Source organism: Belonocnema kinseyi, chromosome 5 (assembly GCF_010883055.1).
Source record: "Belonocnema kinseyi isolate 2016_QV_RU_SX_M_011 chromosome 5, B_treatae_v1, whole genome shotgun sequence".
NCBI classification, from domain to species: Eukaryota; Metazoa; Arthropoda; class Insecta; order Hymenoptera; family Cynipidae; genus Belonocnema; species Belonocnema kinseyi.
In genome coordinates, this window is record NC_046661.1 from 113346281 (window position 1) to 113363441 (window position 17161).

The 17161-nt window shown below is 26.9% G+C and overlaps 1 protein-coding gene across 1 annotated transcript in view; it reads left to right on the forward strand.

The window, feature by feature from the left end:
- The first annotated feature begins 5528 nt into the window (after window positions 1–5528).
- LOC117173453 (vacuolar protein sorting-associated protein 72 homolog) overlaps window positions 5529–17161 on the forward strand; it is a 21455-nt gene continuing 9822 nt past the window's right edge. Inside the window, exons 1-3 of the mRNA XM_033362034.1 lie at window positions 5529–5928; window positions 9945–10171; window positions 10271–10453. Coding sequence (XP_033217925.1) covers window positions 5795–5928; window positions 9945–10171; window positions 10271–10453 — 544 coding nt within the window. The 5' untranslated portion in view covers window positions 5529–5794. The remainder of the gene's footprint in view (window positions 5929–9944; window positions 10172–10270; window positions 10454–17161) is intronic.

Here is a 17161-nt window from a genome sequence, read left to right on the forward strand (position 1 = left end):
TATATAATATACATAATACATATTACAAAAAAATTGTACAAAATATTTAAATTTTTGAGAAAAAAAATTGAATTTGCAAACAAATAATATAATTTTGAAACCAATATTTTTCTAACAAAAAGAAAAATTCAACATTCAAAAGATCAATTTAAAAACAAAATTAAAAAATACTCATTTTTAACAAAATGGATCAATTTTTAACGAAAGATGGTTACATTACCAGCTTTTTTAAGGCAAAAAATAACAAAAAAATTTTGATCAAAATCGTTGAATCTTCAACGAGAAAATAAATAAATTTTTAACTAGAAAAGATAAATTTCCAACCAAAAATGATACATTTAAATTTTTAGTTAAAAAAAATGGTTTTTTAACCATAAAGCAATCGAATTTTCCACAAAGCAGATAAATTATCAACAAAAAAAGCATTTTTAACCTTAATAGATGAATTTTCGAACAAAAAGAATAATTTTCTACTAAATTCAAAACGATAAATTTTTAACCTTATCGTTAATTTTCAATTAAAAAAGATAAATTTTTAACAAAAAATGGAATTCTTATATTTTCAGTGAAAAAAACTAATAAAAAAAGACTGAACGAACTAAATTTTAACTAAAAAAATTCGATTTCAACTAAAAAACAATTATTTTTAAGGAAGGAAATTCCAAAAAAATACATGAATTTTCAACCAGATATCAAAATAAGAAACAAATATTAAGGTAATCATGATAAATACAATTTGTACTTTATTTTGCAAAATCTAAATACCCAATTCCAGACAGAGGTAAATAAAAAATGTATTATATTTGATATAAAAGTGTTGGGAATAATGTAGAAAATTTGACATTTTAGGCAAAATCGAGTGCGAAGCACGATATATGTGATGAAAATGTGTTCGCTAAAGCCGAAAGAGCTTTAGCAAAAGTGTCAAAATTTGTCCAGTAGGCAACTATTTTTTATGAGTTGTGATTTTTCTTCGGGAATGCGTGATAAGTTAGAGTTTTACATAAATAAAATGGCCCTAAAACATTTTTGCAAAATTTTCATTTTTTGAGTCGTTATTGTTATTTAACTTTTTTAGCATTGTTCTCGTAATTAATTTTTTTCTCCCGATCGGTACAAACAATCGTCATAATTTTTGGCATGTTTCGTTAAATATGTTCATTCTATAAAATAAAAATCATTTTACCATTAATGCATAAATACTGATGAAATTATCAACAGTTTTTATAAACAAATAGAATTCGTTCTAACTTCTAAATTGATTCCAATGCTTTAGTTGACTAATTACGATAGCTAACCACGAGTCATAGTAAAAAAGTAAAAACACCTTTGGATTCGTATTGGAAATATCTAGATGTGCATTTTTTTTGTTTTTTTGTTAACCCATTTTTAAAAAAATTAGAACAATTATAGTTCAGCGCACTGTTGCTTCGTACCCGTAAATATGGATTTCAAAGTAAAAAAACTAAGGGTCATGTCAAAAAAGTAAAAACACCTCTGGATTCGTCTCGGAAATATCTCGGTGTGCATTTGTTGTTGTTTTTTAACAATTTGTTAAACAATTATGCCATTTGTTATCTTTCTGCCATTGTTATAAATAGGAATGCAATGGTGCACTTGGTTTTTCGATCCGATGCATACGTTGTTTATAATAATTTCAGAACGATAACAAATTGCGTAATTGTTTAACAAATTGTTTAAGCAAAAAGAAATGTACACCGAGATATTTGCAAGACGAATTCAGAGGTGTTTTTACTTTTTTGACATGACTCTTAATTTTTTTACTTTGAAAACCATATCTACGAGCACGGAGCAACAGTGTGCTGAACAATAAATTCTCTGATTGTTTAAAAATGGGTTGACAAAAAAAAATGCACATCTAGATATTTCCGAGACGAATCCAGAGGTGTTTTTACTTTTTCACTATGACTCGCAGTTTTTTTTTAAATTGATTACACAACTTTGAAATCCATATCTGTGGTAAACTTCAACGTTGTGATTATCGTACGTCGCGCGGCATGGAGCGCGAAACGTCAACACGAAAACACGCACAACTTTTGATGATATACGAGTTCCCTAATTTTTTTTTACCAAAATCTTCGTAATTAAACGAGCTATCGTAATTGGTCAACTAACGCATTGAAATCAATTGAGTAGTTAGAACGAATTCTATTTGTTTATAAAAATTGTTGCTAATTTCATCAATATTTATGCAGCAATGGTAAAATGATTTTTATTTTATACAATGAACATATTTAACGAAACATTCCGAAAATTATGGCGATTGTTTGTACCGATCGGGAGAAAAAAATTAATTACGAGAACAATGCTAAAAAAGTTAAATAACAATAACGACTCAAAAAATGAAAATTTTGCAAAAATGTTTTAGGGTCATTTTATGTATGTAAAATTATAACTTATCACGCATTCCCGAAGAAAAATCACAACCCATAAATAAAGTGGCTCACTTGACACATTTTGCCACAAAAGAGAGTTCACAATCGAAAAATTACAGTTGTCGATTCCTTGACCTTTAATTTTGAAAGGTCTCTGTACGAATGTGGGAGAAATGCAAAGACCGATCGCAAATATGCAGATGCAGGAATCTGAGAAAAATACAAAGTCCGAGCGCGTAGCGTGAGGTAAATACAACATCGAGCGCAAAGCGAGAGATAAACACATCACCAAGCGCGCGAAGAATGTGTCCGCACAGCGGGCTGCTTTTTTTTTTAAGAATGCATCTTTTTTGCTTGGAAATTTTTTCCTTCGGTGGAAAATTAACTTTTCTGATAAAAATTCAAAAAAATTGTTGCTATTTTTTCTTTTTTAACTTAAAAATCTTGTTGTGTTGAAAATTGATTTTTTCTAACTGAAAATGTAACTGTTCCCTTATTTGTTTAAAATTTATCCTTTTAGTTGAAAATTCCACTATGTGGTTGAAAATTTATCATGATTGGTAGAAAATTATTCTTCTCGTTTGAAAATTTATCTATTTTTGTTAAAACTTCATTTCTTTAGTTGAAAAAAACTGTTTTGTTGAAAGTTCATTTTCTTGTTGTTGAACATTTTAATATTTTATTAAAACTTCGTTTTTTCGGTTAATAATTAAACAAAAATGTAACGATTTTATTTTATTTTTTTATTATTACCCGAAAAAATCGAAGTTTTAACAAAATATTGAAGTGGTGGGGACCGAAATATACCACGTTCTGGAGACACTGAATCAGTGCCATGTGTTTATAAGAAACGTAATGTGGGAAAGCTCAATGAAACTTATACCTAAAATAAAATTATCATATTGACTCATTGCTTATCTATTGTGCCTGTGAGTGTCAACAACACTTGATTTTGCAATATTTCCTCGCCAAACTCTTGGCGCGCGCTTATTTATTTATAAACAAAATTTAAATGATTGGAATCCATTAATGCCTGACATTCTGACTGAAGATTCAGACGAATTTATATGTATTTTGTTGTTATATAAAAATAAAAAATTAGGTTTACAAATTCAATTTTTATATTCATTCATGCGAATTCATTGTACGATAAAAACAATCAAATCGCAATAATAAATATTTCCCCTTTTCACTTCGTATACCAAAGCAAATTACGCGAAAGGTATAAAAGAGTTTCAAGTTCAATTTGCCCATGTATCACGCCTGTTAACACTAACTATCAATTTTAATATAAAATTGAAACAGTTTACCATTTTCGGAGCAAAGATTTAAAGAATTATTACACAGGGAATATAAAAAAAAAATCAAGTTAAATTCCCGATTATCGGAGAAATGCCAAATTTAAGAAAATCTGCCACGGTCACTTTTAATATGTGAAAGATAGAAGTGTCCAATTTGACACTCTTCAAATAATCAAAAATTTAATACATTTTTATATGCCCCTAAGCAACTTTTTTTTAGAATCCAGAGTCCATAAACCATATACTTTTTTATTTTATATTTATCTTTGATATTAGTTTTTTTGACCAGGGAATTGTATTCATAATTTTGATGTCAATCTTTTTTTGTCTACATGGACTATAATCAAATTTTTTAAAATATTGATTTCAAATCGTGAAATTTTTTATTTTATTTATTTCATTTCATACGTTCAATTTTAATGAAGAATAAGAAAGAGTCAAATTCTCTTTTTTAATTGAAAATTCAACTATGTGGTTGAAAATTCATGTATTTTGTTGAAAATTCGTCTTTTTTGGAAGAATATTATTTTTTATGTTTTGTAAGTTGGAATTTATTGGTTAAAAAACTGAGTTTACTGTTGTTTACAATTAATTTTTGCAAATCATAATGTAACCATGCCATTTTTGGTTAAAATTTTTTTTTTTTTTCAACTGAAAATTCGTCTCTTTTAATCGAAAATTTAACTGTAAGGTTAAAAATTTATCTTTCTGGTAGAATATTCTTGTTGTTGTTTGTGCATTAACTTGTTTGTTTAAAAACGTAACTACTCTATTCTAAATTCGATTGTTTTTTTTTCGTCAAAATTGATTTGTTGAATTTAGAATTTAACTGTTTCATTTGTGGGTAAAACTTTATATTTTCCAGTTAAAAGAACATTTCTGTCGCCGAAAATTAAATTTAATATCTGAAAATTGTAACTATTCTATTTTTGGTTAAATACTTGTTTTTTAGTTCCAGTATTAATTTTTAAGATTGAAAATTTCACAATTTTGTTGATTTTTTGTTTAATTTATCTTTTTCCGTTGAAAATTTATCTTTTTTAGTAAAAAGTATTCTTCTTGTTTGAAAATCATCGAATTTCTGTTTTCGGTAGAAAATGATTTGTTTGAACATTAAATTATTTATTTTCAAATTCAATATTTTGCTTGAAAATTTAAATATTTTTTAAAAACTTTATTTTCTTCTTTGGCGCAATATTTATTTGTAAACTGACAGTGTAACTATTAAATTTTTTGTTGAAAATTAATCATTTTTATTCCATAATTCAACAATGGTTAAAAATTCATGTATTTTGTTTAAAATTCGTATTTTTGAAAGAATATTTGTGTTTTTGTTCGTAAATTCACTTCCTTGTTGAAAATTTCACTATTCTTCGGCTAAAAAGTCTTATTTTTATCGGGTTGAAAATTAATTTTTTCAACTACAAGCCTAATATTTCTATAATCGCATGGCTCGAAACTTTATTTTTTAAATAGAAAAAATTTGTTTGTTATTGTAAGTGAATTTTTGGATAGTATTTTTTTTATTTTTCAAAATCTATTCAATTGAATAATAAAATCGATATTTAATTGTGATTATTATATTGTTTAATTGAATAGATTTTGAAAAATAATGTTCAAGCACACTAATAATAAAAATTAATTTTTATAACTTATTAAAAAAATAAGTTTCGTATGCAAATGATATTATCACTTGGCCAAAGATATTGACTTGGCCCACGGCGTGCAGACATCTTGCCAACTGATGTCACTACCAAAAAATTATCTTTATCACGACTCACGACATTTGACATATGAACCAGGCTTTAGAAGTCGCGGATGTTATTTACCATAACCTCAAACATTGAACGAAAATCAAGTAAAAGAGTGAAGAGTGTGAATTTTGTCAATTACGAAAATAAAGTGTTAATTATAGTGCTTAACATTCCGAAAAATTCTTTCTAAAAATTAAAAGTGAAAATAGTGTTTAAAGGATTAACTTTTGTAATCTTCTGTGCATAGATTATGTTTTGTAGTAAAAAGTAAAACCCAAACAAGGATTTTAATTTTTTTATTTATTATATAAACAGTGTATTTCGAAAATTAAAATTTGTGATCATGGCATCGAAAAGAGAACGTCGTGCAAATGCAGGAAGCAAAATGGCAAAACTCCTCAACGAAGAGGAGGAGGATGATTTTTATAAGACGACTTATGGTGGCTTCGAGGAAGTCGAACAGGATAATGATTACATGTATTTATTTACTTTTTTCTCTACTTTTATCTGGTATTTTTCAAGTCCCTCTTTCTGAATTTAATCCGGAAGATTAAAAATTAATTATTAATGATTTTATTTCACAAGTAAAGCATCTGAATACCAGAGTTCACTGTCTTTGCCCTGTTCCCACGAGTTTCGCCTTTTTTCAAATTCCGTTTCCCCGTGGTTGTCGAAAAACTTTCCCCTTTGCTTTTTAAATATACAATATTTGAAAATACGATTGTCAGTTTAATATATACAGATTTAATCTATTTCTATTATTCGTACAGATTTATCTGATATAATTAATTTAACTTTTTTTGTAATTTATATATTTTTTCATTGAATCTACATATTAAATATTTTTTAAATTAAATATAATTATGTATAGTGATCTGTTTGTCCACATTGAAAATTCTTTAGCTTAAATTTGAATAACGATTGTCATTATGTTAGACATACTATAACAATTATTGTTTGGTTAGGCCAAAATTCTTTTTTGAGCGATGACACTATTTTGTTATTATTTTAAAAAATTGAACTAAAGATATTATTTTATCACAATTGTCTGCTAATGCCACTTTTTTACTTTTCTACTTAACCAAAAAAGACTTTTAATTTTAAATATAAAACAGTTGAATTGAACCCAAATGGACGATTTTCCAACAAAGTCGTTGAATCCTCAACCAAAATATTAATTTAAAAAAAAAAAGAAAAAAAAAACAGTTGCATTTTTAACACAAAAAAGATTAACTCTCTGCTAACTTGTTATACTTTCAAACCAAAGATGAATTCTAGGTAAAGATGAATTTTTCTTAAAAAGGTGAGTTCTCAACAAAATACATAACATTTTAAGCAAATGGTTGAATTTTCAATCAAGAAGATTTATTTTTTAACAGAAAAGACGAATTTTCAACAAAATACATACATTTTCAACTAAATAGTTTGAACAATGGATATCATGTTAGCTCAAATTAGATTCGATTAATTTTTATTTTTTTCGGTTCTAAACATTTTTAGTTAAATAGTTTAATTCTTAAACAAATAAAATCCACTTTCAACCAGAGATCGGAACCTTTTTGCATGGACCCGAGTTTAAAGGGTTCCTTAAGCGCCTAGGTCCGAAGCCGGACCTTTTAAATCTTTAAGGGTTCAGGTCTAAACCCGGACCCTTTAATTTATTAAGGGTACGGGTTTGAACCTGGACCTTTTAAATTCTAAAGGGTCCGGGTCCTGACTCGTACCCTTTAATTTCATAAGGGTACGGGTCCGGACCCGAACCCCTAAAGAACCTTTTAACATCGGGTCCAACCTAAAAGGTTCCTTGAAATACATATATTTGAGAAATTTACAAAGACGATTTGATTAATAATTATTAATAAATAAAACTTTCAAAATTTGGGTCAATTTTTTAATTTCAACCGCAAATTATTGATCTGTGACTCGAAAACCCCCTCGTACTGACTTTTATGTAAATCTACCAAATTAATTAGATTTTCAAAATTTGAGTGAAATTTGAGAATTGTTTATTTTTGATCCCAAATTTGTGTTTCTCTTTATTCTCTCTCATTTGGTCGTCCACCAATTTGTAAATTTTTTGAATGTAATGCCAGGAACCTTTTAGGTTGGACCCAGCATTAAAAGGTTCCTTAAGGGTCCGTACCCGAACCTTTTAAATTCTTAAGGGTTCGGGTCCGGACCCGTACTCTTAAATTTCTTAAGGATCCGGGTGCAGACCAGACCCTTGCTGGACCACTTAGATCCCTGGACTCTTTAAAAATTAAGGGTTCCGATATATGCTTTTAACGAAAAATTTAGTAATTAAATTTTTATTGAGGATAATTAATTTTCATTAAAAACACGAATTTTCTTTGAAATAGTTGAATTTTCAACAAAAAACTTAAATGTACAATTAAAAAATTTAATTTTAACGAAAACTGTATTAGTTGACATTTCAACCAAAAAAGATTTCAATTAAAAATAATAAACAGATTAAAAAAAATTCAACAAATTACTTAAATCCTCTACTAAGATCGATTAAATTTTTGTTGAGTATAATTAATTTTCAATAAAAACACGAGTTTTCCAGAAAAATAGCTCAGCAGTTTCAACCCAAGAATATGAATTTTTAACAAAAAAGTTAATTTACAATCAATGAGTTGAATTTCCAACAAAATAGATAAATATACAGTTAAACAAAATAATTTCAACGAAAAATGTAATACTTGATGTATCAAAAAAATAAAAATTATTTTTTTGATACATCAAGTAAAAAAAAACAATGACTCGTTAGCAAAATACTTGGATCGTATATTGAAACATCAGTTTTCAACAAAACAGTTGCATTTTTTACGAAAAAGATTAAACTTCTATCAAAAGAGAATTTGTAATAAAGTAAATGATATTCGACCAAAAACATAAATTTTCAACAAAGAAAGTTCATTTTAACAAAAGAAAAAAGAACAATTTTCAATAAAACACATGGTTTTTTAACCAAATTATTTTATTTTCTGTCAAAAAGATGAATTTTCAACCAAGAAATTTAATGTTTACAGAAGTAAAGAATTTTCCACCAAATTTTAATCAAATATTCAAGTTTTGTACCACACAATGTTGAATTTGCGCGCTGAAAATACGAACTTTCTACAATGCAGTTAATTTTTCCACAAAAAAGTTCATTTTTGTCTGGGCAGTTGCATTTTAATAAAAAAAGGGTCAAAATTCTACAGAAAGAGATAAATTTTAACACCAGAAAGATGAGTGACGAATAAAATAGTTGAATTAAAAAAAAATGTTTGGAGAAAAAAAATGCCAATGAAATTTTTTAATTTTCAAGTCAGCAAGACAAATCATAAAAAAAAATAGTGCAGTTTTCACTTCCTTGTTAACAATTTTTTTTTGTTCTTGATAAATCATCATTTTAGTTAAAAATGAATGTCTTGAACATTTTTGTTGAACAAGCTGCCCTTTTGGGTAGAAAATTCAAATGTCTTTTAAAAAATTAGTGATTTTGTTTTGAAAACTTAACTAGTTGTTTGAAAATGCAAATGTTTAACTTTTTTTCCTTAAAAATTTGTTAGAATAGTTTTTGTTTGAAAGTTCAACTGTCTTTTTAAAAAATCGTCCACTTGGCTTGAAAAGATAATTATTTAGTTAAAAAAGAAATATGGTTGAAGTTACTCCCTTTTTGTTTGTAAAATTGTCCATTCGGTTGAAAACTCCCCTATGTAGTTCGAAATTTTAAACAGTTTGGTTCAAAAAAATAATATTATGCAAAAAAATTTAACTGCTTATAGAACATTAATTTCTTTAGCTTAGAAATACAACTATTTATGTTAAAAATTCGTCTTTTTCGGTTGAAAATTCAACTACTTGTTTCAAAATACAAATTTTTTTGGTTGAAGTTTAATTTTGCTGTTGTTAAAAAAATGCAACCTTGTTGAAAATTCGTATTTCAAAAAATTGAAATTTCGCCTTTTTTATTGAATATTTCTCGTCTTGGTAAAAAAGTTTGAAGTTGAAGGTAATTTTTTGCTGTTAGAGAAATTGAGTATTTGATTGAAAATTTGGCTTAGCTGTTTGGAAATTTAACTACTGTATGATTTAAAAAATATATCTTTTGTTAGAAAATTAATATTCGTTGGTTCTGAATTGAACTATTTAGTTGAAAGTTCAGTATATTTCGACTTTAATTCATAAAAATTTTATATTAAATTCAGTATGCTACCTATAGATAAATTTTACTTCCAAAGAACTTATTCCCTTATTATTCTCCTATTTTCGTGGAAAAGAAATCACCCTATCCCCCTGCATTGAGAGCATTCTGGGCTACGAAGTCTGTTAGAAGATTATGATTTTATGCGTTTATTAAATGAAATCAAAGACACAAATTAAACAAAAAAATAGTGTGCGGAATAGTTTGACGTAGTCTTTGAACGGTCTCTCATCAATTTTTTATGATTTTTTTCACATCTAAACATTTTTTGAAATATCCTTTATTTTATTCTTTTTAGGGAAGAAGATGAAGGAGAAGACGAAGTTGATTCGGATTTTAGTATCGATGAAAATGATGAGCCAGTATCAGATGCAGAGCAGGAAGGAGGTCCAAAAAAGAAGAAAAGATTGGTAACAAAAGCGTACAAAGAGCCCAGCAAAACTGTTTCTGCGCCAGCTCAGTCAACACCAAAAGTAAAGAAACCTAAACCAGCAAAACGGGATAGATCTTCAATTGACAGTACAGGTACAGACCTGTACTTAAAGACAAATTAAAAGTTTAAACTTTATTCCCAAATTGTAGTCTTAACCAATTTAATTTATTTTTTATTTTTCACATTTTCAGAAAGAAAGTCGATTCGTCGATCCACTGCCGCAAAATCTGCAGCAACACAAAAACGCTTAAGGGAAAGAAATGAAGACCAGAAAAAGAAAGTCAAAGTCGTAAAACATGATACGTGGAAACCTACACAAGAAGAACTATTGGAAGAGGCCTTGATAACCGAGAAAGCTAATTTAAAATCTCTCGGTAAGTAATCTTTTTATACAATTTTCTTGAAAAAGTTCACAAGATTTTCAGGAATTTAAAATACGATTTCAAAAGATTTTAAGTGATTTAAATTGTAAAAGTTTTGCCAAGGATTTTAACAGTTTTCAATAGAATCCATGGTATTTACAAGCATTTTAATTATTTTAAGGAAGGTTCAATGTTTTTAAACGTTTTAAGGAATTTAACAGGATTTTAAAGACTTAAAGCCAATTCAAGGAATTTCACAAGAATTAATTAAGGGGTTTAATATTACTTTAACGATTTCGAGAGGTTTTAAGAGATTAACCATTTTTTATGGAGCTGCAAAGAATTTTCTAATCTTTATAAGCATTTCGTAGGATTTCAAATATTTCAGGGTATTTGTAATAACTTTAAGGATTCAAAGAATTTTTATGGAATTTTAACAGATAAAAAAATGTGTTAACTATTTATAATGTTTCCATAAGTTTCGTAGAATTTCATAAGAATTAAGAGATTGCGTATGATTTAAAAAATATCGTATACTTTCCTTGTATTTCTGAACAGGATTTCAGAGATTTTAAAATAAATTTAATAGATTTTAAATCTTCTTTCTAAATATTTTAAGGAATTTTAAAGATTTTAGAATATTTAAAAAAATCCACAAGGAATTATTAATATTAATTATCAATAATATCGAGGGGTTTTAAGAGATTTACATTTTTCATGAATCTGCAAAGAATTTCCTGAACTTTATCATGCTTTTGTAGAATTTCGTAGGATTTAAAACGTTCTTAGGCTATTTTCAATTATTCAAATGAACCTCAGATAATGCCAAACATTTCCAAGGATTTTTGTGCGATTTTTACAGGATTTCAATAGATATCCATCTAAACGTTTTTTAATGTTTCTACAAGTTTCAAAGAATTTCACGTGAATTAAGGGATTTCGTACGAAAGTTTAATACGGTTTTAAAGAATTTTCTTGAATTTCGGAAGTTTTGGAAAGATTTCATAAGTTTGATCAGATTTTAGGATATTTTAAAAAATTTAAAGGGATTTCCAAATATAAGGGTTAAGGGTTTCCAGGTAATATCATATTTTATGTAATTTCACGGGATTTTATCATATTTGAACGGACTTCGAAGAATTCATTCACCCGAATCAAGGGATTTCGAATGATTCTAAAGATTTTTAAACATTTCAAAGTATTTCTAAAAATTTGCAATGGTTTTAAAGATTTTATGTAATGTATTTGAAAGAATTTCAACGAGTTTTAAAAGAATTTGAAGGGATTTAAAATGTTTTAGGATAGTTAAAAAAATTCTGAGGAATTTTGAAGAGCTTCAATTATTTTAAGTTTCAAAGGATTTAAAAAATTTCGAATATTTTAAAAGATTTCAAGGGATTTTATTTCTTTCTATTATGTATTTTATTGAACTTCCGGGATCTCAAAGGATTTTATAGGATGTACTTCAAATACTTTAAGGGGTTTCAAGTAATATAATTGGAGTTAATCTAATTTCACGGATTTTATAATATTTTAATGGATTTAAAAGAATTTATTCATAAAATTTGAAGGATGTTAAAGATTTCACAAGATTTTCAAATATTTCAAGGTTTTTCCAAGTATGGTAAAGAATTTTAAAGGTCTAAGAGCATTAAAAAAATATATTTCAAAGAATTATCAATAGATTTTAAGAATCTGAAGGAATTTCGAAAGATTTTAAATATTCTAGGGTATTACAAAAAATTAAAGGATTAAAAGAACTTTAATTACAAAGGATTTGAAATATTTTACAGTGTTTCAAAAGAATTCAAAAATTTTCGAGGAAAATTTTAAGGTAATAAACAAAAAAGCAATGCGAGAATATCAAAGATTCCAAAGGATTTTTTTGAGATTTTTATTTTGTAGGATTTTAACATTTCCATGGGGTCTTCAAGCACTTCCTTGAATTTCGGAAAATTTGAAATGATTTCATAGGATTTATAAGATTTTAGGTTATTTTAAAAGAGCTCAAGGAATTTCCAAATATTTTTAAGGACTTTTAAGGAATTTCAACAGATTTTATTAGATTCCAGAGGATTTCAGTAAGTTTGAGGGGGTTTAAAGTGGAAAAATAAGCAATTGAAAGGGAAGAGTATTTTTTCTCGCTTGAAACTGGCGCGCTGTGTACAGTAGGGTGGTCCAAACAATTTTTTAAAGAATTTTTATGGAGACACCCCAGAAAGTTGAAGCTCAACATTTCTCTTCACAATTAGCCATAGAATACGAATAAAATATCACTTTTTAAATATGAACACCATAAGTCTGTTTTATAAGGCCCCAAAAAACCCCATAAGTGAAAAAAAGGGTTTTGCTATTTTTTGGCGCTGATAATTAGATGTTGAAATAAATTTTTTAAACAATTTATTATTGTTTTTAGTAATTTTCTCATAGAATGGAGATAAAAAACGCGGTTTTTTCAAAAATGTTCCACTTGTTGTTTAATTTTCAATTAGAGGGAAGTAACAGTTCATCAATGTTAACAACAGTGATTGTTTAAACAATTGATCATTATTGTTAATAATATTCTCTTAGAAAAATGCTACAAAATTGCAGTTAAAAAAAATTCACTTTGAGTCAAATTTTCAATTAAAATTAGTCATGTAATTCATTGGAGACAAGAAAATTAATTGTTTAAACAATTTATTATTATTACTAATAATATTATAGTTGAATAATGCTAGAAAGATTTTTTTTCTGAAATTACTGACTTTTTGTCAAATTTTCAATAGGAATAAAGTAATAATGAATGCAAGTTAACAAAAATACTTTTTTAAACAATTTATTACCATTGTTAATAATATGCTCTTTGGTTAATTATTAGAATGTTGCGGTTTTTTCTCTACATTTTAAAATGTTTGGGTTTTCGGCAATTTTCACCTTTCTGTCCTTTTTTCACTTAGTGAGGTAATAATTAATAAAAGTTTTAAGAAAGTTGTTTAAACAATTACATTTTTTTGTAACTATCTTTTCTTAGAAAAGTGTTAGAAAGTGGCGGATTTTTCTAAAATTTTTAACTTTGCATCCCCTTTGAATTTATAAAGAAATAATAAGTCGACCACAACAGAATGATTTTTGAAATAGTATTTTTGTTGTAAGTGAATTATTTTCGTTCTTTTCTACAAAAAAGAAAGAGAATATTTAAAATGTTGTTTTCTCTAATGTTTACTTATTAATTGTTAATAACTAAGCAGGCAAAGCAAAGTTAAAGGTTTTATAAAAAACTACACATTTCTAGCACTTATCTGAGAAAATATAGTTATAAACAATATTAAATTGTTTAAACAACTTTTTTGTTAACTTTAATTAACTATTATGCCACTAAGTGAAAAAGGACAGAAAGGTGAAAATTGCAAAAAAAAACCGCAACTATCAGACATTGCTATAGAAGTATATATGAAGATAGTCATAAACAATAATAATTTGCTTAAACAATTATTTTTGCTAAATCTAATTAATTATTAATTCACGCCTAATGAAAAACAGACAAACAGTTGAAAATTTCAGAAAATACAGCAACATTCTACCAATTAAGCAAAGAGAATATTATTAACGATGATAATAAATTTGTTAAACAATTATTTTTGTTAACTTGAATTCATTATTACTTTATTCCTATTGAAAATTGGACAAAAAGTCAGAAATTTCAGAAAAAAACGACATCTTTCTAGCATTATTCAACTAGAATATTATTAGTAATAATAATACATTGTTTAAACAGTTAATTTTCTTGGCTCTAATTAATTGCTTAACTTATCTTAATTGAAAATTTGACTAAAAGTGAATTTTTCTTTAAACTGCAATTTTGTAGCATATTTCTAAGAGAATACTATTAACAACAATAATAAATTGTTTAAACAATCAATCAATTCATGTGAAAATCTAATTATCAGTATGAAATGGGCTTTAACGTCCCAGAAACAATTTGCATGAAAAAAGTCGCAAAAAAGTCATAATTAGCGCCAAAAACTCGCTAAACTCATTTTTTTTGCTTATGGGGGTTTTTGGGACCCTATAAAATAGACGTATGGTGTTGCTAATTGAAAAGCGATTTTTTATTCGTATTCTGTGGCTAATTGTGAAGAAAAATATTAAGTTTCAACTCGATTAAAATAATATTGAGGATTCTGAATATGATTGATAAAAACGTCTTTTTTCTAATGGATAATATGTGTTAAACTTCATGGGGCTTGCGGCACCTCTAAATATAATTCTTTTTAAACAAAAAAAAATTAATTCATTTTGTTGTAGATTTTAACTAATTTCTGAGGTGTCGTCATAAAAATTTAAAAAAAAATATTTTCCAGTGCATTTTTGGACCACCCTAGTCATAGTGTACAGTGGCGTACACTGTACAGTACACTGCCTTCCCAAGTCAGTATTTTCGGAATCGACATATATCTAAGACAGGTTTCTACGATCCAGTAAATAAGTATAATAATTTTTTTGGTTTCTTCACACAATTTTCGCTATGAAATGACTGTATACGTTCGTGCATTCATTACCAATTGGCGAATTACAAAAAGAAATGTATTGGCAACAAAAAGGTTTTGAACTGTGAAATATAAAGGAATATTTACATAATGTTGATACATTTCTTCTAATTTTTGACAAAACTCTATTTGTTACAAGAATTTTTATTTGCCCAAGCATTTCATTCAATTTAAAAAAAATTTAAATAAAATAGAAGACATACAATTTATTTTCTGACTGAATAGTGCATAAAAATGTGTTAAAAATTTTTTAATTGTTCAAAGAAATATAATTTGTTTAAAGAATTATTATTCCAAAAATTATTTTTAAATCATATATTCTGAATTAAACAGAATATAATATATTTTTTCTTAATGTTCTTTAAATTGAGTATGGATGGTTTACATCTTTTTTGCCGCGCTATTAAATCAATCATAAAAATCATAATAAAATTTAAATCATAAAAGTCCATTTATTATTTCATTCTTTATATTTTTACAATCTTTACTATGATTATATTATAAAAAAGCACATTCACCAATGCAAATTATGATTCAAGTTTCAACATTTTCTCAGAACAACATTTATTTGGACGAAGTGTTATATTTTTGGTCATTTATAATAATTCAAATAATAAAAAAATTACTTTAATTAACTTTGCACAATTAGTACAATTTATCTATAAACATTTAAATAATCAAGTGCACAATACAAGCCAATTTTTAAATTAACGAAAATATTGACAGTTTTGAAAATATAAAACGTTACAAACCAAAAAGCATGAAAGACAAAGAAATTCTGCACTTCTTCACGACTAATTCACGTAACTTTTTTCGCAATTTAGAATCTCGACATCACTCCAAAAAACGTATCAGAATGGATGAAGAGTAAACATTGCGAGCGCGGCTTAACAATGGTTAAGCATCTAACAGTAGTAAATTATACTGCTCAAAGAGATATTACACTAATAGCAAACTTTAAATGCTTGATACGATTTTAAATATATTTTTTGGAATTGTTCAAGAAAAAGTAGTTTAGAATACCAATTTGAGAAAAATTGGACAACTCAGGTTTAATTTTTAGAAATTTTGTAAATAGACAATAATTAATTGTTTAAATAATTATATAATATTTTAAACAAAATGTTATACTCCAAGCAATTACTAACTATTACACTTCAATAAGAAAATAAGATTATTTTCTACATTTTTGAGAATAAATAATTGTTTAAATAATTTAAATTTATTTAAACAATTAACCATTGTTTAAAAAGTCATGGGAAATATTTAAATTTCTCAATGGTAAATATTTGTATGAAAACGATGACAGGGTCATACTTGGTCATTTCATAGCGAAAATTGTGTGAAGAAACCAAAAAAATTATATTATACTTACATATTTACTTACTTTAGTTTGCCCCTAGCGAATTTGACAACCGTTTGAAGTGCCTTAAAGTCCTTTGGTTGTAATTTAGGCGGGGGCGCCCCCCCCCCCTCTGGAGCTCAAGTTATAAAGCCTATTTGCCACTTTAAAGTCCCTCAAACTTAATGAAATTCTCTGAAATCTTATAAAATCCGTTGAAATTCCTTAAAAATCCTTCAAAATATTTGGAAATCCCTTGGGATCTTTTAAAATAACATAAAATCTTATAAATGCTATAAAATTTTTCCAAAACTTCCGAAATTCAATGACGTTCTTGAAAACCGCATGGAAATGTTAAAATCCTACAAAATAAAAATCTCAAAAAAAAATCCTTTGAAATCTTTGACATTTTTTAACCCTTAAACGGCCAAAACGCCACTACCGGGACACTGCTTTTCAACGGCCAATAACTAAGACTATTCGACACTAGAAAAAATTGAGACACATATATTTTTATTGCTTAAGATCTCCTCTTTCCGACGGTGCCAATGAAATTCCTCAAAAAATTTATTTATTATCCCAAAATGCAGTTTAAACAAAAAAAAAACGTGATTTTTCGTGCCTATTTTTTTTGTGAACCATTTTCCAAAGCTTTTCGATTCTGTAATTAACCTGGAATCTCACTAACGAGTGGAATAAATGTCTAGACTTTGAGAATCCATGGTTCAAAGATCGATTTTTCGTTTAAGTATTTTCAAAATGGCGTCTTAATGGCAAAATTTGTGTGAAAACATTCATGAATTTTTTTACAATAAACGATGCGCTTTTCGGAAAAATCATCAAGAATAA